The sequence below is a fragment of the Coregonus clupeaformis genome, unplaced genomic scaffold (genome assembly GCF_020615455.1).
Source record: "Coregonus clupeaformis isolate EN_2021a unplaced genomic scaffold, ASM2061545v1 scaf0138, whole genome shotgun sequence".
In the NCBI taxonomy this organism is placed as follows: Eukaryota; Metazoa; Chordata; class Actinopteri; order Salmoniformes; family Salmonidae; genus Coregonus; species Coregonus clupeaformis.
The window spans coordinates 341039-364159 of NW_025533593.1; the positions used below are offsets into that span (position 1 = coordinate 341039).

Here is a 23121-nt window from a genome sequence, read left to right on the forward strand (position 1 = left end):
GCTCTATGTTCCACTTGGCTTGTTTTCAAAAGCTATTCAGAGAAGTTAACCCCCTAGAAAGAGAGAGAGAGAGATAACTAAACAGTGAATGAGAACCTAATTTCCATGTCAAGAATAAGAGAGGGAACTAGAGAGAGACAAGAGGTTTAAGAAGAGAAAAACAGGAGAGAGAGACAAGGTGAAAAAGAGAAAGAGAGGGGCGGTCTCTAAGAGAAAGAGAATGAGAATATTTATGTTTATTTATTTTCCATTTTGTACTTAAACTATTTTCACATCGTTACAACACTCTACATAGCCATAATATTACATTTAAAATGTCTCTATTCCTTTGGAACTTGTGTAAGTGTAATGTTTACTGTTCATTTCTGACTGTTTATTTCACTTTTGTTTATTATCTATTTCACTTGCTATGGCAATGTAAACATAAACATATGTTTCCCATGCCAATAAAGCCCTTTGAATTGAATTGAGAAATAAGAGTGAAACAGAAAGGACAAGAGAGAGAGAGAGAGATAAGAGTGAAACAGAAGGGGGAGTGTGAAACAGAGAGAAAGGGGCGGGCTCTAACAGTGTGAGACTAAACTTCAGAAAGAGAAAGAGGGAGTGGAGAGAGGAGAGCAAAGTAGTTGTTTTTCTTTCTCCATGCGGCTCACACAGAGAAAGACTTGTCTCGCTAAAAGAGAGGGAAGATATTTTTAGGTTTTCTTCTGTTCATTTTATCACCGTGGATCATACGGAATACAAACATTCTTAACCTGGGATTTTCTTCAATCTGAATTCAACTGTAAAACAGATTTAATCTCAGACTGATTGTTCGGACAGGACTAGTTTTATTTGGATCCTACTAGTTGTCTGGTGTGGATATAATATCAGTCTGTCTTTGAGATGGAGTCCAGAACTGTTCTACTTATTCTGGGTGAGTCTAACCTTGACTAGTTGTGTGTTTGTATGTGTGTGTGTGTGTAAGAGAGTGACAAATAGAGATATTGTGGTATATTATATGGTATTTCATAATTCCTTGTCAGTTATAGTTGAATGGCTACAGAATATTCCAACCCTTTACCAACCATGTAACAACCATAGATATAGTGTGAATGTTACAACCCAACCATGGATATAGTGTGAATGTTACAACCAAACCATAGATATAGTGTGAATGTTACAACTCTATCTAGAACATCTATAAACTACAGGACTATTTACAAGAGAGTTTATACACAATTTTAGTGTGTATAGACAGTTTTAGTGTGTATACACAGTTTCATTGTGTATAGATAGTTTGGCAGTTCTCAGTGGTCAGCATGTGTTACGTCATACCATGCTTTGGTATGTTGTTTTATGTTATAATGTGTTAAGATAATATCTTAATATACGTTAGCTACTATGTTATGTTATGCTATAAGTTAGTATATGTTATGTTATGTGTTACTGTACTTAAGGTACGTTCAGGGTATGTTCTGTTATTTATTGTTGTCAGAATGTCACTATTTCCAAGAAGCAACACAGTGGCAGCACTGACACTAGTTGGCTATCTGGAGAGTCCCTCAATGAGTCAGACCTGGATTCAGATACTACTCGATATCATTGCAAATACTTTACATGGGCTTGATTGAGCTTGCCTGGCGTAATTGAACCAAAATTTAGCGGCTAATGTACAAACCATGCCCATATGACACTTCAGACAGGCTAGAAATAGAAGGATCTGAAATGTTTTAAATAGTATTTGAACCCAGGTCTGATATGAATACAGATCTCTCTACGTCTTAGCCCAGAGACTGACGACAGCGAGAGAGAGAGAGAGAGAGAGGTAGTGGGGAGAGAGAGAGAGAGAGAGGGGGGAGAGAGGGGGAGAGACAAACAGACAGACAGACAGACAGACAAATAAACAGACAGCCAAACAGACAGCCAGACAGACATACAGACAGACAAACAGATAGACAGACAAACAGACAGACAGACAGACAGACAAATAAACAGACAGCCAAACAGACAGACAGACAGACAGACAGACAGACAGACAGACAGACAAACAAACAAACAAAAGAGAGAGAGAGAGAGAGGAGGGAGGAAGTGATGGATGAACTCTAACACAGTGTTGAAGTACCCTTTTTGGTTCTAGATAGCACCTTTTTTTCTATGAGTGTAGTCAGTTGCAGAACTGAACGCATTCAACTGAAATGTGTCTTCGGTGTTTAACTCAACCCCTATGAATCAGAGAGGTGAGGGGGGCTGCCTTAATCTACATCCACGTCTCGGGAGGGAGAGAGAGAGAGGGTGGCAGAGAGTAAGAGAGAGAGAGAGAGAGGGTCGCAGAGAGTAAGAGAGAGAGAGAGGGGGGAGGTCAAGAGAGAGGAAAAAAGGAGTGACAGACAGACAAACAGTTAGAATGAGAGAAAGAGAGAGAGAGAGGAGGGAGGAAGAGACGGATGAACTGTAACACAGAGTCTATTGTTGAAGGGAGGTAGTCTATATATCACTTCATAAAGACCCTCAGTGTGTGTGTGTGTGTGTGAGTGTCATATAAAGACCCTCAGTGTGTGTGAGGCCTGCAGTCTAACCACAGTCTTTCAGTCGTGATGAACTAGAACTACCGTATACACACTCAAAAGAACATCAGTACAATTAATCTCTCTCTCTCTCTCTCTCTCTCTCTCTCTCTCTCTCTCTCTCTCTCTCTCTCTCTCTCTCAATCAAACATTGGCAGTAGAATGGCCAGTACTGAAGAGCTCAGTGACTTTCAACGTGGCACCGTCACAGGATGCCACCTTTCCAACAAGTCAGTTCATAACATTCCTGCCCTGCTGGAGCTGCTCCAGTCAACTGTAAGTGCTGTTATTGTGAAGTGGAAACGTCAAGGAGCAACAACGGCTCAGCCGCGAAGTGTTAGGCCACACAAGCTCGCAGAACAAGTTCCAAACTGCTTCTGGAAGCAACGTCAGCACAAGAACTGTTCATCGGGAGCTTCAAGAAATGGGTTTTCATGGCCGAGCAGCAGCACACGAGCCAAAGACCACCATGCACGATGCCAAGCATTTGCTGGAGTGGTGTAAAGCTCACCGGCATTGGACTCTGGAGCAGTGGAAACACGTTCTCTGGAGTGATGAATCACGCTTCACCATCTGGCAGTCCGACGGACTAATCTGGATTTGGCGGATGCCAATAGAACACAACCTGCCCCAATGCATAGTGCCAACTGTAAAGTTTGGTGGAGGAGGAATAATGGTCTGGGGCTGTTTTTCATGGTTCGGGCTAGGCCCCTTAGTTCCAGTGAAGGGAAATCTTAACGCTACACTATACAATGTCATACTAGACGATTCTGTGCTTCCAACTTTGTGGCAACAGTTTGGGGAAAGCCCTTTCCTGTTTCAGGATGACAATGCCCCCCTGCACAAAGTGAGATCCATACAGAAATGATTTGTCGAGATCGGTGTGGAAGAGCTTGACTGGCCTAAACAGATTCCTGAACTCAGCCCCATCGAACACTTTTGGAATGAACTGGAACGCCGACTGTGAGCCAGGCCTAATTGCCCAACATCAGTGCAGACCTCACTAATGCTCTTGTGGCTAAATTGAAGCAAGTACCCGCAGCAATGTTCCAACATCTAGTGGAAAGCCATCCCAGAAGAGTGGAGGCTGTTATAGCAGCAAAGGGGGGGGACCAACTCCATATTAATGCCCATGATTTTGGAGTGAGATGTTCGACGAGCAGGTGTCCACATACTTTTGGTCATGTAGTGTAACTACTTGACACACTGGAAATAATTAATTAACCAAAAAACACAGCAAACTAGAATGCTATTTGGCCCTAAACAGAGAGTACACAGTTGTAGAATACCTGACCACTGTGACTGACCCCAAATTAAGAAAAGCTTTACTTAACACTGAGAAAGAGCATAACAACGCGCACGTTAGCGACATGACACTAACAATCACACACGACAATGACTGAACAGTTCAGGGCTATATAGGGGTGGTGATGAGATGATGAGGTGCAGGTGCGCTGGAGTTGATTAGGGTGCGTTGGGTTTCCATTCCTGTGTTTGCCGAGGTGGTGCGCTCAGACCGGTGGCTCAGTAGACCGGCGAATCAGAGCGCCGGAGGGGAGCAACGGGAGGAGACGTGACACTTCCTAACCTCCTGCCAAATGTATGACCATATTAGAGACACATATTTCCCTCAGATTACACAGACCCACAAATAATTTGAAAACAAACCCAATTTTGATAAACTCCCTTATCTACTGGGTGAAAAACCACAGTGTGCCATCACAGCAGCAAGATTTGTGACCTGTTGCCACAAGAAAAGGGCAACTAGTGAAGAACAAACACCATTGTAAATACAACCCATATTTATGTTCATTTATTTTCCCATTTCTACTTTAACTATTTGCACATTGTTACAACACTGTATATATACATAATATGACATTTGAAATGTCTTTATTCTTTTGAAACTTCTGAGTGTAATGTTTACTGTTAATATTTATTGTTTATTTCTAATACTTTAATACTTTTGTTTACTATCTACTTCACTTGCTTTGGCAATGTTAACATACGCTTCCCATGCCAATAAAGCCCTTAAAATTGAAATTGAAATTGAAATTGAAATTGAGAGAGAGAGAGAGAGAGAGGGGGACAGACAGACAAAAACACTTAGAATGAGAGACAGAGAGATAAAGAGAGAAAGAGGAGGGAGGAAGAGAGGGATCAACTCTAATGGAATGACCAGAAGCGGTGCTTCCACTTGACAACTCTTCGCTCCAAAAGATTGTCCGCTTCATGGGCATAGGCATGAACCTATTCAAGTAAGTAAGTACATAAACAGCGTCCTGCTGTAGATAATTAATAATACATCTGGGTTTTTTTTTATATTTCCAAAATGTATTTACTTACTTACTTGAATAGGTTCAAGCCTACGCCCACGAAGTGGACAATCCTTTGGAGCGAGGAGTTGTCAAGTGGAGGCACCGCTTCTGGTCATTCCATTAGAGTTGATCCCTCTCTTCCTCCCTCCTCTTTCTCTCTTTCTCTCTCTGTCTCTCATTCTAAATGTTTTTGTCTGTCTGTCCTCTTTCCTCTCTCTCTCTCTCTCTCTCTCTCTCTCTCTCTCTCTCTCTCTCTCTCTCTCTCTCTCTCTCTCTCTCTCTCTCTCTCCCTCCCTCTCTCTCTCCCCCCCTCTCTCTCCCCTCTCTCTCCCCCACTCTCTCCCCCCCTCTCTCGCTCTCTCTCGCTCTCTCTCCCCCCTCTCCCCCTCTCTCTCTCCCCCACTCTCTCTCTCTCCCCCCTCCCCCCTCTCTCAATTCAATTCAAAGTGGCTTTATTGGCATGGAAAATGTGTTTACATTGCTGTAGCTAGCTAACAAGTAGTTCATTAGCCTACACACAGTGGCCTGCTGTAGCTAATAAAAAATACATCTGGGTTTTTATTACATTTTCAAAATGTATTTACCGACTTACTTGAATAGGTGTAGGCTAATGAGCTGCTTGTTAGCTAGTTAGCTACAGCAGGCCTCTGTGTGTAGGCTAATGAGCTGCTTGTTAGCTAGCTAGCTACAGCAGGCCACTGTGTGTAGGTGAATGAGCTGCTTGTTAGCTAGTTAGCTACAGCAGGCCTCTGTTTGTAGGCTAATGAGCTGCTTGTTAGCTAGCTAGCTACAGCAGGCCACTGTGTGTAGGCTAGTGAGCTGCTAGCGGGCTAGCCAACTTTACTTACTATTGCTAAGTGAAACATCATCAGCTAATTTCATATTAGCTTGTTATCCTGATGTAGGCCTATTTATCATTGTAAAAACTCATGCTCCAAATGAATTTGTAGACAACAGCAATGGAAGAGGGTGAAAGGGTTTTCTGCTCCAGCTGTCAGAAAAGGGAGTAGGCGTACCAGTTATTTAGCGCAGGTTGTGGGATGACATCACGAAAAGATTCTCCAGTTTTAGTCCCTAGAGAGGAAAACTATGAAGACAGACAGAGAGACAATAGTCAGGACTGTCTAATTGTAGTAAAATGAAGGCTGTTTCTTTGTGAGCTGCGAAAGCCTGTCTGCATATGAAGAGGTCCCAGTGAATGTCCCAAGAGACTGCTGCCACGTCACTGGGTTGTATGTGTACTTATGTTAGCAAATGTTTTATATAACAACACAGCTAAAAGTCACACACAATGTAGGCTACAAACCGATTACATCTGTAGCAGGACCTAATCCTTCTCTCTGGAGGTATGCTGGGTGTGCAGGCTTCTGTTCCAGCCCAGCACTAACACACCTCTTTCAACTTATCAAACCTAATGAGTTGATAATAATGTGTATTATTGCTGGGCTGGAATTGAAGTCTGCTCACCCAGTAGATCAGGGAGTGGAGCAAGGTTAGCCAACTCTAGTATGGACTTTTTTGTTCACCTGAAATTACAATTTAGTAATAATAGCCTACTTACTAAGATGTTTAACATTTACAAACAAGTTAGATTATTTGTACATTTTGAAATAATATTTGTATTAATTAAATGTTGATTCATTGAAGTGTTTAAACTTGTTTTCATTGTTTACTTAAAAACATTATTCAAGATGAACTAGTGTCAACGTTCATTCATCACATATCACAGTTCTGCAATAGAAAGTTGTGAAGTCTCCAATCGGTCTGTGTTTCTGTGTTGCTTTCTCAAACGAACATGACCTTGTTGTCCAGCTGTGAGCTCTCCTAACATGACCTTGTTGTCCAGTTGTGAGCTCTCCTAACATGACCTTGTTGTCCAGTTGTGAGCTCTCCTATCATGACCTTGTTTCTCCAGTTGTGAGCTCTCCTATCATGACCTTGTTGTCCAGCTGTGAGCTCTCCTAACATGACCTTGTTGTCCAGCCGTTAGCTCTCCTAACATGAGCTTGTTGTCCAGTTGTGAGCTCTCCTAACATGACCTTGTTGTCCAGCTGTGAGCTCTCCTAATATTACCTTGTTGTCCAGCTGTGAGCTCTCCTATCATGACCTTGTTTCTCCAGTTGTGAGCTCTCCTAACATGACCTTGTTGTCCAGCCGTTAGCTCTCTTAACATGAGCTTGTTGTCCAGTTGTGAGCTCTCCTAATATGACCTTGTTGTCCAGTTGTGAGCTCTCCTATCATGACCTTGTTTCTCCAGTTGTGAGCTCTCCTATCATGACCTTGTTGTCCAGTTGTGAGCTCTCCTAACATGACCTTGTTGTCCAGCTGTGAGCTCTCCTAACATGACCTTGTTGCCCAGTTGTGAGCTCTCCTAACATGACCTTGTTGTCCAGCCGTGAGCTCTCCTAACATGACCTTGTTGTCCAGCTGTGAGCTCTCCTATCATGACCTTGTTTCCCAGTTGTGAGCTCTCCTAACATGACCTTGTTGTCCAGCCGTTAGCTCTCCTAATATGACCTTGTTGTCCAGTTGTGAGCTCTCCTATCGGTTTTATTTGGTTGTCACTCTGTCTCAGGATATCAGCCATGTGAACCTGTTTTGCAGCTGATCATATTGACATGCGTCATCAATGCAGCCAAGAGGCCTACAGTATGATGGTATAACTGGCCTACTGGGCATGTGCAATCAATGTGTCCCTTGTCGTTGTACACCTGAAGCAGAGAATAGCTAAACTCACACATCGTTTGCATATTGATGAGGTAGCTTTAAGTTCTCAATTTAAAAATGATGCCAGTAGATAATGTATATAAGGCTAACCGTAAGCCAGATTTTCTACGTGATTTTTCTGACATGAAATAGTTTGTGTTCTAGGTACAGTACTCTACATGAGAAGAAGGAGATGGCTATTTGTAGGCTACTTAAAAAATATCAAAAAGGAAAATAATGAGGCGTGGGGAGCGAGAGAGTTTAATTCTACCTCGTTTATCTGCTGAGAATGATTATAGACTACGGAGACAAAATCACTAGGTCAATGGCGTGGAGGAGGGTTGCAGAGATGATGGTGTTGATATTGGTGTAGGTAACACATTGTCTATTGTTGAAGGGAGGTAATCTACAGTTGAAGTCGGACGTTTACACACACTTAGGTTGGAGTCATTAAAACTAGTTTTTCAACCACTTCACAAATTTCTTGTTAACAAACTATAGTTTTGGAAAGTCGGTTAGGACATCTACTTTGTGCATGACACAAGTAATTTGTCCAACAATTGTTTACAGACAGATTATTTCACTTATAATTCACTGTATAACAATTCCAGTGGGTCAGAAGTTTACATACACTAAGTGTCACGGTTTCGGCCGAGGCTGCCTCTCTTCCTTGCTCGGGCAGGCTTCGGCGTTCGTCGTCTCCGGAATACTAGCTGCCACCGTTGAATGTTTCTGTGTTCGTTTGCTTTTGTCTGATTGTTGTACACCTGTTTCTCGTTTAGTGTACTTAGTGTCCTATAAGTTCTCGTTGTGTTTTGCCTAGTGTTGTGTGTTATTGTTTCCACTGTCTTGGTTGTTGCCAGACGTATTGTGCATTTTGCTCGGTTGAGCTGTTCCTCCATAGTTTGGAGTGTTTTCGTTGCACCTGTTTGTGCGCGCGTATTTGTTTCACCTGCGTGTGGAGTTTCACCTTCGGGCTATTTAGTGTTTGTACTGTGAGTATTTTCACTAAAGTCTTTGGAATATACTTCTGCGTCCTGCGCCTGATTCCACCACCACACCCACCTACTACATCCTTGACACTAAGTTAACTGTGCCTTTAAACAGCTTGGAAAATTCCAGAAAATGATGTCATGGCTTTAGAAGCTTTTGATAGGCCAATTGACATCATTTGAGTCAATTGGAGGTGTACCTGTGGATGTATTTCAAGGCCTACCTTCAAACAGTGCCTCTTTGCTTGACATCATGGGAAAATCAAAAGAAATCAGCCAAGAGCTCAGAAATAAAATTGTAGACCTCCACAAGTCTGGTTCATTCATGGGAGCAATTTTCAAACGCCTGAAGGTACCACGTTCATCTGTACAAACAATAGTATGCAAGTATAAACACCATGGAACCACGCAGCCATTATACCGCTCAGGAAGGAAACGTGTTCTGTCTCCTAGAGATGAACGTACTTTGGTGCGAAAAGTGCAAATCAATCCCAGAACAACTGCAAAGGACCTTGTGAAGATGCTGGAGGAAACAGGTACAAAATTATCTATCCACAGTAAAACTGTCATAAACCGTCGTGGATGTGGTGGAGGAGTCAAGCGCAGGAAGCAGAGGTTTAGTCCAACAAGACTTTTAATAGTCTCAAATGCAAGATAACAAACCCGACCTCGATAACACGAAGTGGCGAGGAAAAATTACGCACACGCGTAAAACACTAAACATGGAAAAATGACACGGAAAACAAACACGTATCATATACAAAGTGGCAACGGAAAAACAACACACAAATACCCTAGATACAACACGGAACTTATAAGACACGTAATCAACTCTCAAACAGACACAGGTGTGACAGACAGACAAAAGCAATCAAACTCAGAAACATAGAGCGGTGGCAGCTAGTACTCCGGGGATGGCGAACGCCGAAGCCTGCCCGAACCAGGAGGAGGAGCAGCCTCGGCCGAAACCGTGACAGTAACCCCCCTTGACGCGCGGCTCCTGGCCGACCCCGGCCTCGGGGACGGCCAGGAGGACGCGGACCCGGGCGCGTGGGATGCCCATGGTGAAACTCAGTCAGGAGGGATGGATCGAGTATATCCCTCCTGGGCACCCAGCACCGTTCCTCCGGACCGTACCCCTCCCACTCCACGAGATACTGGAGACCACTCCTCCGGCGCCTCGAGTCCAAGATGGTCCGGACCCTGTACGCCGGGTCCCCCTCGATGTCCAAAGGGGGCGGAGGGGTCTCTCCTATCTCATCTTCTTGGAGTGGGCCAACTACCACCGGCCTGAGAAGAGACACATGGAACGAGGGGTTAATATTTTTATACTCAATTGGCAGTTGTAACCTGTAACACACCTCGTTCAATCTTCTCAGGACTTTGAAGGGCCCCACAAACCGCCGACCCAGCTTCCGGCAGGGCAGGCGGAGGGGCAGGTTTCGAGTCGAGAGCCAGACTCGATCTCCCGGTGCGTACACCGGTCCCTCACTGCGGTGGCGATCGGCGCTCGCCTTTTGGTGACGGATGGCACGCTGCAGATGGACATGGGCAGCGTCCCACGTCTCTTCCGAGCGCCGAATCCACTCGTCCACCGCAGGGGCCTCGATCTGGCTCTCGTGCCACGGTGCCAGGACCGGCTGATAACCTAAAACACACTGGAAAGGTGTTAAGTTGGTGGAGGAGTGGCGGAGAGAGTTCTGGGCCATCTCTGCCCAGGGGATGAACCTCGACCACTCCTCCGGCCGGTCCCGGCAATAGGACCTCAAAAACCTACCCACATCCTGGTTGACACGTTCCACCTGCCCATTACTCTCTGGGTGGTACCCCGAGGTAAGGCTTACCGAGACCCCCAACCGTTCCATGAACGCTCCCCAAACTCTGGAAGTGAACTGGGGACCTCGGTCAGACACAATATCCTCGGGGACCCCATAGTGCCGGAACACATGGGTAAAGAGGGCCTCAGCGGTTTGTAGGGCAGTAGGGAGACCCGGCATGGGAAGGAGACGACAGGCCTTAGAAAACCGATCCACAACGACCAATATGGTGGTATTCCCCTGGGAGGGGGTAGGTCAGTTACGAAATCCACCGATAGGTGGGACCATGGTCGTTGTGGAACGGGCAGGGGATGTAGCTTACCCCTGGGCAAATGTCTAGGCGCCTTACACTGGGCACACACCGAGCAGGAGGAGACATAAACCCTCACATCCCTAGCTAACGTTGGCCACCAGTATTTCATGCTAAGACAGTGCACGGTCCGGCCAATACCTGGATGTCCAGAGGAGGGTTATGTATGAGCCCAATAAATAAGACGATCACGGACCTCGAGCGGAACGTACGTCCGCCCCACAGGACACTCTGGGGGAGTAGGGTCGGTACGCAGTGCCCGCTCGATTTCCGTATCGACCTCCCATACTACCGGAGCCACCAAACAAGATTCCGGCAATATGGAAGTAGGCTCGTTGGACCTCTCCTCCGTGTCATACCGCCGGGACAGGGCGTCTGCCTTACCATTCTGGGACCCTGGGATGTATGTGATCTTAAAAACAAACCGGGTTAGGAACATATTCCACCTAGCCTGACGAGGGTTCAATCTCCTAGCTGCCCGGATGTACTCCAGGTTACGGTGATCAGTCAGAATGAGGAAAGGGTGTTGAGCCCCCTCAAGCCAATGCCTCCACACCTTTAGGGCTTGGACTACGGCTAACAACTCCCTGTCCCCAACATCATAGTTGCGCTCCGCCGAGCTGAGCTTCTTCGAGTAGAAAGCACAGGGGCGGAGTTTAGGTGGCGCGCCGGACCGCTGTGACAGGACTGCCCCAATACCGGTCTCGGACGCGTCTACCTCAACCTGGAATGGTAAAGAGGGATCCGGATGCGCCAGCACCGGAACCGAGGTGAACAGGTTCTTAAGTTTGACAAATGCCCTGTCCTCCTCAGCCGACCACCGCAAACGAACCGGACCCCCCTTTAGCAGGGACGTAATGGGAGCTCCGGTAGTAATTAGCAAAACCCAAGAACTGCTGCACCTCTTTTACAGTGGTTGGAGTTTGCCAATTACGCACGGCCGATACCCGGTCTACCTCTATCTCCACACCAGACGCGGACAACCGATAACCCAAAAAGGAGACGGACTCCTGGAAGAACAGGCATTTCTCTGCCTTGACATACAAGTCATGCTCCAACAGTCTTCTCAACACTCGGCGCACCTGGGCTACATGCTCGGCTCGTGTAGAACAGTACACTAGGATGTCGTCGATGTAAACTACTACACCCTGCCCATGCATGTCCCGGAAAATCTCGTCAACAAAGGATTGGAAGACTGACGGAGCATTCATTAACCCGTATGTCATGACGAGATACTCGTAATGACCCGAGGTGGTGCTAAATGCTGTCTTCCATTCATCCCCCTCCCTAATGTGCACCAGATTGTACGTGCTCCTGAGATCCAACTTTGTGAAGAACCGCGCTCCGCGTAATGATTCCGTCATCGTCGCAATCAGTGGCAGTGGGTAGCTGTATTTAACTGTGATCTGATTGAGACTACGATAATCAATACACGGGCGCAATCCCCCGTCCTTCTTCTTCACAAAGAAGAAACTCGAGGAGACTGGGGAAGTAGAGGACCGTATGTATCCCTGTGCCAAGGACTCGGCTATGTATGTCTCCATAGCCGCTGTCTCCTCTTGAGACAGGGGATACACATGACTCCGTGGAAGAGCCGCTCCTGTTTGGAGATTTATCGCACAGTCCCCCTGTCTATGAGGAGGTAGCCGTGCTGCCCTCGATTTGCTAAACACGAGTGCTAAATCCTCATACTCGGGGGGAATGCGCAGTGCGGGCACTTGGTTCGGACTCTCTACCGAGGTCGCCCCTACGGAAACACCTAGACATTTCCCTACACACTGAGCAGACCACTCCATAAGAGCCCTCTGTTGCCACGCTATGGTAGGATCATGGGTGCTTAACCAGGGAAGGCCCAACACCACGGGGTACGCAGGAGAGTCAATCAGATAAAACTGAATGATCTCCTCATGACCCCCCTGCGTCGTCATAGTCAGTGGTGCTGTGACCTCCCTGATCAGGCCCTACCCCAACGGCCGGCTGTCTAATGCGTGGACAGGAAATGGATTGTCTACCGGCCGAAGGGGAATCCTTAACCTACTACAAAATGCCCGATCAATAAAGTTCCCAGCTGCGCCTGAATCTACTAGCGCCTTATGCTGGGAATGAGGTGCCACCTGTGGAAACCTCACAGGAATACTCATGTGACCAACAGAGAGCTCTGGGTGAGTGGGGCGCCTACTCACCTGAAATGACTCCCCAGTGCGAGGCCTGTTGTCACCTCTCCCAGGAGACCCTCCCCAGCACCTGGCCGCAGTGTGTCCTCCACGACCGCAGGTGGTGCAGGGGATGGCCCCCCTCGGGTTCCCTCTCCTCCTCTCTCTAGCGCCAGCACCCCCTAGCTCCATGGGAATCGGCTCGGGGGTGCTGGAGGGTGGACTGGACGACCCCCACTCGGGACGTCCGCGGGTAGCCAGCAGGGTATCCAGACGGATGGAAATGTCCACCAACTGGTCAAACGATAGGTTGGTGTCCCTGCAGGCCAGCTCCCTACGAACGTCCTCTCGTAGACTACATCGGTACTGGTCGGTGAGGGCCCTCTCATTCCACCCCGCATCCGCCGCTAGTGTCCGGAACTCCAGTGCGAACTCCTGTGCGCTCCTCTTCCCCTGTCGGAGGTGGAATAGACGCTCTCCCGCCGCTTTCCCCTCAGGGGGATGATCGAAGACAGCCCTGAAGCGGCGGGAGAACTCCGCGTAGGTGATGGTAGCGGCGTCTATTCCCCTCCATTCGGCGTTGGCCCATTCCAACGCCTTGCCGGAGAGACAGGAGATGAGGGCGGAGACGCTCTCGTATCCCGAGGGCGCCGGGTGTATAGTGGCAAGGTACAGTTCTACCTGCAGGAGGAATCCCTGACACCCGGCTGCAGAACCGTCATATGCCCTCGGGAGTGAGAGCCGAATGCCACTGGGTTCCGGTACTGAGAGAGGAGGACTGGCCGTTGGTGATGCGATGTTGTAAGGGTCCTTGGCCACCTCAGAGTTCACCAATCGGGCGCAGGGCGTTGGACACCTCGTCCATGGCGGTCCCGAGTTGCTGGATCATGGCGTCCTGGAAATTGATCCGGTCCAGCAGGGATTCGGGTGCCGCCGCTGATCCTGCTGACTCCATGATGGTGTGTTGTTCTGTCATAAACCGTCGTGGATGTGGTGGAGGAGTCAAGCGCAGGAAGCAGAGGTTTAGTCCAACAAGACTTTTAATAGTCTCAAATGCAAGATAACAAACCCCGACCTCGATAACACGAAGTGGCGAGGGAAAATTACGCACACGCGTAAAACACTAAACATGGAAAAATGACACGGAAAACAAACACGTATCATATACAAAGTGGCAACGGAAAAACAACACACAAATACCCTAGATACAACACGGAACTTATAAGACACGTAATCAACTCTCAAACAGAAACAGGTGTGACAGACAGACAAAAGCAATCAAACTCAGAAACATAGAGCGGTGGCAGCTAGTACTCCGGGGACGGCGAACGCCGAAGCCTGCCCGAACCAGGAGGAGGAGCAGCCTCGGCCGAAACCGTGACAAAAACGAGTCCTATATCGACATAACCTGAAAGGCCGCTCAGCAAGGAAGAAGCCACTGCTCCAAAACCGCCATAAAAAAGCCAGACTACGGTTTGCAACTGCACATGGGGACAAAGATCGTACTTTTTGGAGAAATGTCCTCTGGTCTGATGAAACAATAATAGAACTGTTTGGCCATAATGATCATCGTTATGGTTGGAGGAAAAAGGGGGGCTTGCAAGCCGAAGAACACCATCCCAACTGTGAAGCACGGGGGTGGCAGCATCATGCTGTGGGGGTACTTTGCTGCAGGAGGGACTGGTGCACTTCACAAAATAGATGGACATTTATGTGGATATATTGAAGCTTTGAGACCAAGCTTTAACTTCCAAGACATCAGTCAGGAAGTTAAAGCTTGGTCGCAAATGGGTCTTCCAAATGGACAATGACCCCAAGCATACTTCCAAAGTTGTGCCAAAATGGCTTAAGGACAACAAAGTCAAGGTATTGGAGTGGCCATCACAAAGCCCTGACCTCAATCCTAAAGAAAATGTGTGGTCAGAACTGGAAAAGTGTGTGCAAGCAAGGAGGCCTACAAACCTGACTCAGTTACACCAGCTCTGTCAGGAGGAATGGGCCAAAATTCACCCAACTTATTGTGGGAAGCTTGTGGAAGAAGGCTACCCGAAACGTTTGACCCAAGTTAAACAATTTAAAGGCAATGCTACCAAATACTAATTGAGTGTATGTAAACTTCTGACCCACTGGGAATGTGTTGAAAGAAATAAAAGCTGAAATAAATCATTCTCTCTACTATTATTCTGACATTTCACATTCTTAAAGTAAAGTGGTGATCCTAACTGACCTAAAACAGGGAATTTTTAGTACGATTAAATGTCAGGAATTGTGAAAAACAGATTTTAAATATATTTGGCTAAGGTGTATGTAAACTTCCGACTTCAACTGTATCACTTCATAAAAAGACTGTCTATCTGTGAGTGTGTGTGTGTGTGTTTGTGTGTGTGTGTTTGTGTGTGTGTGTGTCTGTGTGTATCATAAAGATCCTCAGTGTGTGTGAGGCCTGCTGTCTAACTGAAATCTTTCTGTCATGATCACACACACACACACACACACACACACACACACACACACACACACACACACACACAGACAGACAGACGAGACAAGTTGGTAGACAGATACAGCTTTTTGTAAACATGTATCCTGTGTATAGATACCAGGATGTGCATGTCCACCTCTGTTTAACTACGATGTGTTGAGGCCTGCTCAGACCATTGAGATGAGTGTGTGTAACTCTGTTTGTGTGTGTGTGTGTGTTTGTGTGTGTGTGTGTGTGTGTGTGTGTGTGTGTGTGTGTGTGTGTGTGTGTGTGTGTGTTTCTGTGAAAGATGATGTGTCACATTTGTGTTACTCCCTGATATATTCTTATGTCTTTAGTTTCTATACTTCAGTTTAGTAACCTAGCTATAATATCCCTGTCTTCTCTCCTATACTTCAGTTTAGTAACCTAGCTATAATATCTCTGTCTTCTCTCCTATACTTCAGTTTAGTAGCCTAGCTATAATATTTCTATATTGGTAGTAGCATTTAGATCTGTAGAATATATTGAAAATCCCATATTGGCTTCTCTTAGGTCCTCTCTCCTACTTCAGTTGAGTTGAGTCGTATAGCTTAAATATATCCTTATATACAGGTATCTATCCCTATATTGGGAACAACATTGAAATGAGCAGAATATTCAATCCCACGTAGGGTTGTTGATAGGCTCCCCCTTGTGGGAAATAAATGACAGTGTGACTTCAGAAAGAATTCATCAGTGACCTCATCTGCTATTATCATTGAAGTACACCACCCTCGCTAATAATAATAATAATAATAATAATAATAATAATCATCATCATCATCATCATCATTGTCCTCCTCCTCCTCCTCCTCCTCCTCCTCCTCCTCCTCCTCCTCCTCCTCCTCCTACCGCCACCACCACTACTACTACTACTGCTACTACTACTACTACTACTACTACTACTACTACTACTGCTACTACTACTACTACTACTACTACTACTACTACTACTACTACTACTACTACTACTATACCGCTCTAGAACCAGGAAATGATATTACAAACATTGTAACGAACAATGAACTGGTGATTGACATTTCTGAAATGAGTAATTGCAAAATGCATAATAATTAATAATAATTACTTCCTGCCATGGGTCTAGGTTGAAGATAGGAAGGTTAAGACAACAATGTAATAATTCCATGCGGAAGCGTTTTGAAAATAAACAAATTCATGGGACCAGCGTTATAGATGCGGTAAAGGAGTCAATGGAACGCAGATCGTTCCATTGACCAGATTGGCAAACATTCAACAAATCTGATCTAACAAAGTGGATATTCATCAAATCCGTCATGATTTATATATCGTAACAGGCCCACAATGTGTTTACTTACGTCTGATTTGGATATATTTGGCTGTTTTTTATTAATAACATTTAAAAGTCCCTATTCAGGTTTAGAAGTGACTGCTAAATGTGGTACTCTATTGTTAGATTCTACAGGATTAGAAGTCGTGACCAGCGGTCGGCAAATCCAGTAATAAAGTGACTGTAGATTATTTTATTTTTTTACGTCTAAATGAATAGAGTGACAGTAAAGCAGTTATGCTATGTGTTAGCTTAGTTAGCTAAAATTCACTAGGATTGTGTTTATTTTTCACTTTGATGGCAAACTTTCTGTGCTGCTACCATTCACTCCCAGTCATTCTGTGAATGCGGAAGCTGGTCCCTTGTTGAATAGTGGCACAAAGAGTTCTGGGATATTGAAATCCTTTTGTTTTAACCTGTATATTCTGATTCCAGGCATGGGTCTAGGTTAGGACAACGTAATAATTCCATGAAGAGAAGCGTTAGAATATAAACACATTCATTGGACCAGCACCATTGCTGATTCTACAGGATTATCATTGAAAACGTGACCAGCCGTCTGGATATCAATTAATAACGTGGTTGTAGATAATTTGGAAAACGTTTAACTCAATAGAATGACAGTAAAGCAGTTATGCTATGTGTTCGCTAAGTAGTTAGCTTTTCAGTCAGAAATGGCTGTAATTATGTTGCAGCTTCAACAACAGGGACAGCGCAAACACTGTTGATGTTCTATGGTGGTCGCTGCAGCTGGGAGGAGAGAGACAACGGGTGCCAGTCACACAGTCACTCGCTGTCTTTGTTTTTTTAACACAGAGCAGCAAGTCTGAGCACAATCAAATAATTTGCGGTCGGACTCCCTCTAGTCATTTGTGTGTCTTAATTATTTAATCAAACGGTGTGCTTAAAGCATCAGAAAAGCACTCACTCACCCTCTCTCCTCACAGGTCTTCATTTCACTCTACTGGGGAACTTAAATGCCATAGATTGCAGCCTGGGCTTCATAGCCAATCGGAGACAATGTGTTGATGCAGATGAGTGTACAGAGGGGGACAGTGCCACACCCTGTGGAAGTAATGCCACGTGTTACAACACAATCGGAAGCTTCTACTGTCAGTGTCTACCTGGTTTCAAATTCAAAACGACTTTCAACTTTACCCTTTCTGGACAGTGTATTGGTGAGTGTTTAATAATATAATATGCCATTTAGCAGTCGCTTTAATCCAAAGTGACTTACAGTCATGCGTGCATACATTTTTTGTGTATGGGTGGTCCCGGGGATCGAACCCACTACCTTGGCGTTACAAGCGCCGTGCTCTACCAGCCGAGCTACAGAGGACTTGTTCGAGTGAGTGTGTTTGTGTGTGTATGTCTGTGTCTTTGTCTGTCTGTGCCTGTGTCTGTGCCTGTGTCTGTGTATGTGTCTGTGTCTGTGTCTGTGTGTGTGTGTGTGTGTGTAAATGCTACATGTTAAGGGAGTGAACATTGCTTTGGCAGTATCTCCTTATTTTCTCTGTTCAGGAAGTTGTCCAATAGAAATGGGTTTTTGTTGTAAAACGTTTTGAACACACCCCATATTTCCTTCTCTCTTCAGACCACAATGAGTGCTTGGAGAAACCACAGGTTTGTGGCAGCAACACCACTTGCCTCAACACCATCGGGAGCTTCCGCTGCCAGTGTCAACCTGGGTTCAGATCTAACATAACCAACGTCACTAGACACTGTGAGGGTGAGTCCACCGAAAGGGTATCATTGCTGTGTGTGTGTGTGTGTGTGTGTGTGTATGTGTGTGTGTGAGTTGATAGAGGCTGGTGCGGAACCTGAATCTTGTCTTGATTGATTGAATGCATTTATTTGATAATTAAAAGTTGAATGCTGCTGATTGAGGAATAGATCCAATAAAGCCAGAAGGCTTCTTTCCATTGTGGTCCTCTTGCCTCTGCAGACATCACTGAGACGTGTCGTATAACCGCCTGTTTGTTTACACGCTATTACTGTGGTCTTGATCGGCATGGCAACGGTTGTTGTGGAGACCAGTGGAGGCTGCTGAGGGGAGGACGGCTCATAATAATGTCTGGAACTCAGCGAATGGTAACCATGGAAACCATGTGTTTGATGTATTTATATGCCATTCCACTGATTCCGCTCCAGTCATTACCACGAGGCCGTCCTCCCCAATTAAGGTGCCACCAACCTACTGTGGTGGAGACCCTGTTTGGTTTGTGCCAGTGTGATTGACAGGTAAGACAGGTGTGTGTACTTGCGTGTCTGTGTGTGTGTGTGTGTGTGTTTGATGCGAGGGTCTCAGCTTTGCTTGTGTGTGTGTGTCCACTAAAGATGAGGATGAGTGTGTGTGGGTTCCCCCGGTGTGCGGCGCTCTGGGCACGTGCACAAACACATCTGGCAAATACACCTGCACTTGTCCGTCAGGGCTCAGTAACCATGGCAACAACACTGCCCCCTGCACAGGTGAGGTGGCTGAGGTGACCTCTAACCCCTGACTCTCTCCCTCTCTCTCTCTCTCTATCTCTCTCTCTCTCTTTCTCTCACTCTCTCTCTCTCTCTCTCTTTCTCTCTCTCTCCCTCTCTCTCTCTCTCTCTCCCTCTCTCTCTCTCTCTCTCTCTTTCTCTCTCTTTCTCTCTTTCTCTCACTCTCTCTCTCTCTCTCTCTCTTCTCTCTCTCTCTCTCTCTCCCTCTCTCTCTCTCTCTCTCCCTCTCTCTCTCTCTCTCTCTCTCTCTCTCTCTCTCTCTCTTTCTCTCACTCTCTCTCTCTCTCTCTCTTTCTCTCTCTCTCTCTCTCCCTCTCTCTCTCTCTCTCTCCCTCTCTCTCTCTCTCTCTCTCTCTCTCTCTCTCTCTCTCTCTCTCTCTCTCTCTCTCTCTCTCTCTCTCTCTCTTTCTCTTTCTCTTTCTCTTTCTCTCTCTCTCCATAATGTTCCTCCAACTGTTACTCTTCCTCCTTATCATCATCAATTTCTCCCCTGTACACTCATCTCTCTCTTTCTCTCTCTCTCCCTCAGACATAGATGAGTGTAATGTAACCACTGGTATCTGTGGAGTGGGCGGGGACTGCCAGAACCAGAAAGGAAGCTACAGTTGCCTCTGTCACCCTGGATACAGTAACTACGGCAACAAACAGGCTCAGTGCTCAGGTGATTGTAGAATCTGGTACCATGATGCATTACTTCCCACGACACGATACAATAAGATAACTTTGTCTCTTAGAAGAGGAAGGCCTGGATTGGAAATAAAACTAGGCTCCTATTTTAACAGTCCTAAATTACAGCTATATCTAACATAACATAACATAACATAACATGAGCAACCAGTAAACATTCCCCGTTTCAAGTTTATTTGTCACGTCCTCTGCATCCATTTTTCTGTTACAGTGTTCAGAGTAATAATATAACATAACATAACATAACATAATATAACATAATATAACATAACATAACATAATATAACATAATATGACATAATATAACATAATATAACATAACATTATATAACATAATATGACATAATATAACATAATATAACATAACATTATATAACATAATATAACATAATATAACATAACATAACAGAATATAACATAACATAACATAACATAACATAATATAACATAATATAACATAATATGACATAATATAACATAACATAACATAACATAATATAGCATAACATAACATAATATAACATAATATAACATAATATAACATAACATAATATAGCATAACATAACATAATATAACATAACATAACATGATATAACATTATATAACATATGCCATCTACTGTAGCAGACGCTTTGATTCTACATCTGCATTGCATGCTGTTTGGGGTTTTAGGCTGGGTTTCTGTATAGCACTTTGCGACACCTGCTGATGTAAAAAGGGCTTTATAAATACATTTGATTGATTCAAAAGTGATTTACAACAGTGAGTGGATACATATTGGTCCGGCTGGCTCCATATTACAGTAAGGTCTGTCCTTCTGTTGCTGTAGATTGTGCTGTGGGTTTCTGGGTGTTTTAATCTCCTCCTCGACTTCCTCTCTGTCTCATGTCTTCACTGTTATCTTAGTTAGTTGGTACAGTGAGGGAAAAAAGTATTTGATCCCCTGCTGATTTTGTACGTTTGCCCACTGACAAAGAAATGATCAGTCTATAATTTTAATGGTAGGTTTATTTGAACAGTGAGAGACAGAATAACAACAACAAAATCCAGAAAAACGCATATCAAAAATGTTATAAATTGATTTGCATTTTAATGAGGGAAATAAGTATTTGACCCCCTCTCAATCAGAAAGATTTCTGGCTCCCAGGTGTCTTTTATACAGGTAACGAGCTGAGATTAGGAGCACACTCTTAAAGGGAGTGCTCCTAATCTCAGCTTGTTACCTGTATAAAAGACACCTGTCCACAGAAGCAATCAATCAATCAGATTCCAAACTCTCCACCATGGCCAAGACCAAAGAGCTCTCCAAGGATGTCAGGGACAAGATTGTAGACCTACACAAGGCTGGAATGGGCTACAAGACCATCGCCAAGCAGCTTGATGAGAAGGTGACAACAGTTGGTGCGATTATTCGCAAATGGAAGAAACACAAAATAACTGTCAATCTCCCTCGGCCTGGGGCTCCATGCAAGATCTCACCTTGTGGAGTTGCAATGATCATGAGAACGGTGAGGAATCAGCCCAGAACTACACAGGAGGATCTTGTCAATGATCTCAAGGCAGCTGGGACCATAGTCACCAAGAAAACAATTGGTAACACACTACGCCGTGAAGGACTGAAATCCTGCAGCGCCCGCAAGGTCCCCCTGCTCAAGAAAGCACATATACAGGCCTGTCTGAAGTTTGCCAATGAACATCTGAATGATTCAAAGGAGAACTGGATGAAGGTGTTGTGGTCAGATGAGACCAAAATCGAGCTCTTTGGCATCAACTCAACTTTCCGTGTTTGGAGGAGGAGGAATGCTGCCTATGACCCCAAGAACACCATCCCCAACGTCAAACATGGAGGTGGAAACATTATGCTTTGGGTGTGTTTTTCTGCTAAGGGGACAGGACAACTTCACCGCATCAAAGGGACGATGGACGGGGCCGTGTACCATCACATCTTGGGTGAGAACCTCCTTCCCTCAGCCAGGGCATTGAAAATGGGTCGTGATGGGTATTACAGCATGACAATGGCCCAAAAACACGGCCAAGGCAACAAAGGAGTGGCTCAAGAAGAAGCATATTAAGGTCCTGGAGTGGCCTAGCCAGTCTCCAGACCTTAATCCCATAGAAAATCTGTGGAACAAAAGTGGAACAAAATCCCTCCTGAGATGTGTGCAAACCTGGTGGCCAACTACAAGAAACATCTGACCTCTGTGATTGCCAACAGGGGTTTTGCCACCAAGTACTAAGTCATGTTTTGCAGAGGGGTCAAATACTTATTTCCATCATTAAAATGCAAATCAATTCATAACATTTTTGACATGCATTTTTCTGGATTTTGTTGTTTGTTATTCTGTCTCTCACTGTTCAAATAAACCTACCATTAAAATTATAGACTGATCATGTCTTTGTCAGTGGGCAAACGTACAAAATCAGCAGGGGATCAAATACTTTTTCCCCTCACTGTATCTGATGGTAAACATGGTTACCCATGGCAACAACCTGGATCTACTAGGAGCATGATAAGGATGTCACAGTTTTCATTTGTATGTGTTGTGTTGTTGTGTAGGTGGGATTGTGTTGTGTTGTGTTGTGTATTGTCGATCCAGGTTTGATGACTGTGTTTTGTAATATGTACATGTTGTGTTGTGTCGTTCAAGGTGTGATGGTAGTGTGTTGTGTTTCCTTTAGTACTGACCTGTGACCAGTTCAAAGCGGATGAGACTCCTGGACAGGTGAGTTTTACAGTACCTGGACCTGATGAATCCTTATACAGCAGCTGAACCCATAGACATATAATCTCCATTATGGCATCATTGACTTGAATGGGGAGGCCCATTCTACACATTCTAGATCTGTAGTTGAATCATGTTTGAATGGGGAGGTCTGTTCTATTCATTCTAGATCTGTAGTTGAACCATGTTTGAATGGGGAGGCCTGTTCTATTCATTCTAGATCGGTAGTTGAACCATGTTTGAATGGGGAGGCCTGTTCTATTCATTCTAGATCTGTAGTTGAACCATGTTTGAATGGGGAGGCCTGTTCTATTCATTCTAGATCGGTAGTTGAACCATGTTTGAATAGGGAGGCCTGTTCTATTCATTCTAGATCTGTAGTTGAACCATGTTTGAATGGAGAGGTCTGTTCTATTCATTCTAGATCTGTAGTTGAACCATGTTTGAATGGGGAGGCCTGTTCTATTCATTCTAGATCGGTAGTTGAACCATGTTTGAATGGGGAGGCCTGTTCTTTTCATTCTAGATCTGTAGTTGAACCATGTTTGAATGGGGAGGCCTGTTCT

General features: G+C 45.0%; 1 protein-coding gene across 1 annotated transcript in view; it reads left to right on the forward strand.

The window, feature by feature from the left end:
- Positions 1–583: 583 nt before the first annotated feature.
- The window catches only part of LOC121532570 (adhesion G protein-coupled receptor E5-like), a 182874-nt gene continuing 160336 nt past the window's right edge, over positions 584–23121 (forward strand). The window contains exons 1-4 of the mRNA XM_045213676.1: positions 584–916; positions 17602–17832; positions 18249–18383; positions 19674–19805. Of these exons, the coding sequence (XP_045069611.1) occupies positions 886–916; positions 17602–17832; positions 18249–18383; positions 19674–19805 (529 nt within the window). The 5' untranslated portion in view covers positions 584–885. The remainder of the gene's footprint in view (positions 917–17601; positions 17833–18248; positions 18384–19673; positions 19806–23121) is intronic.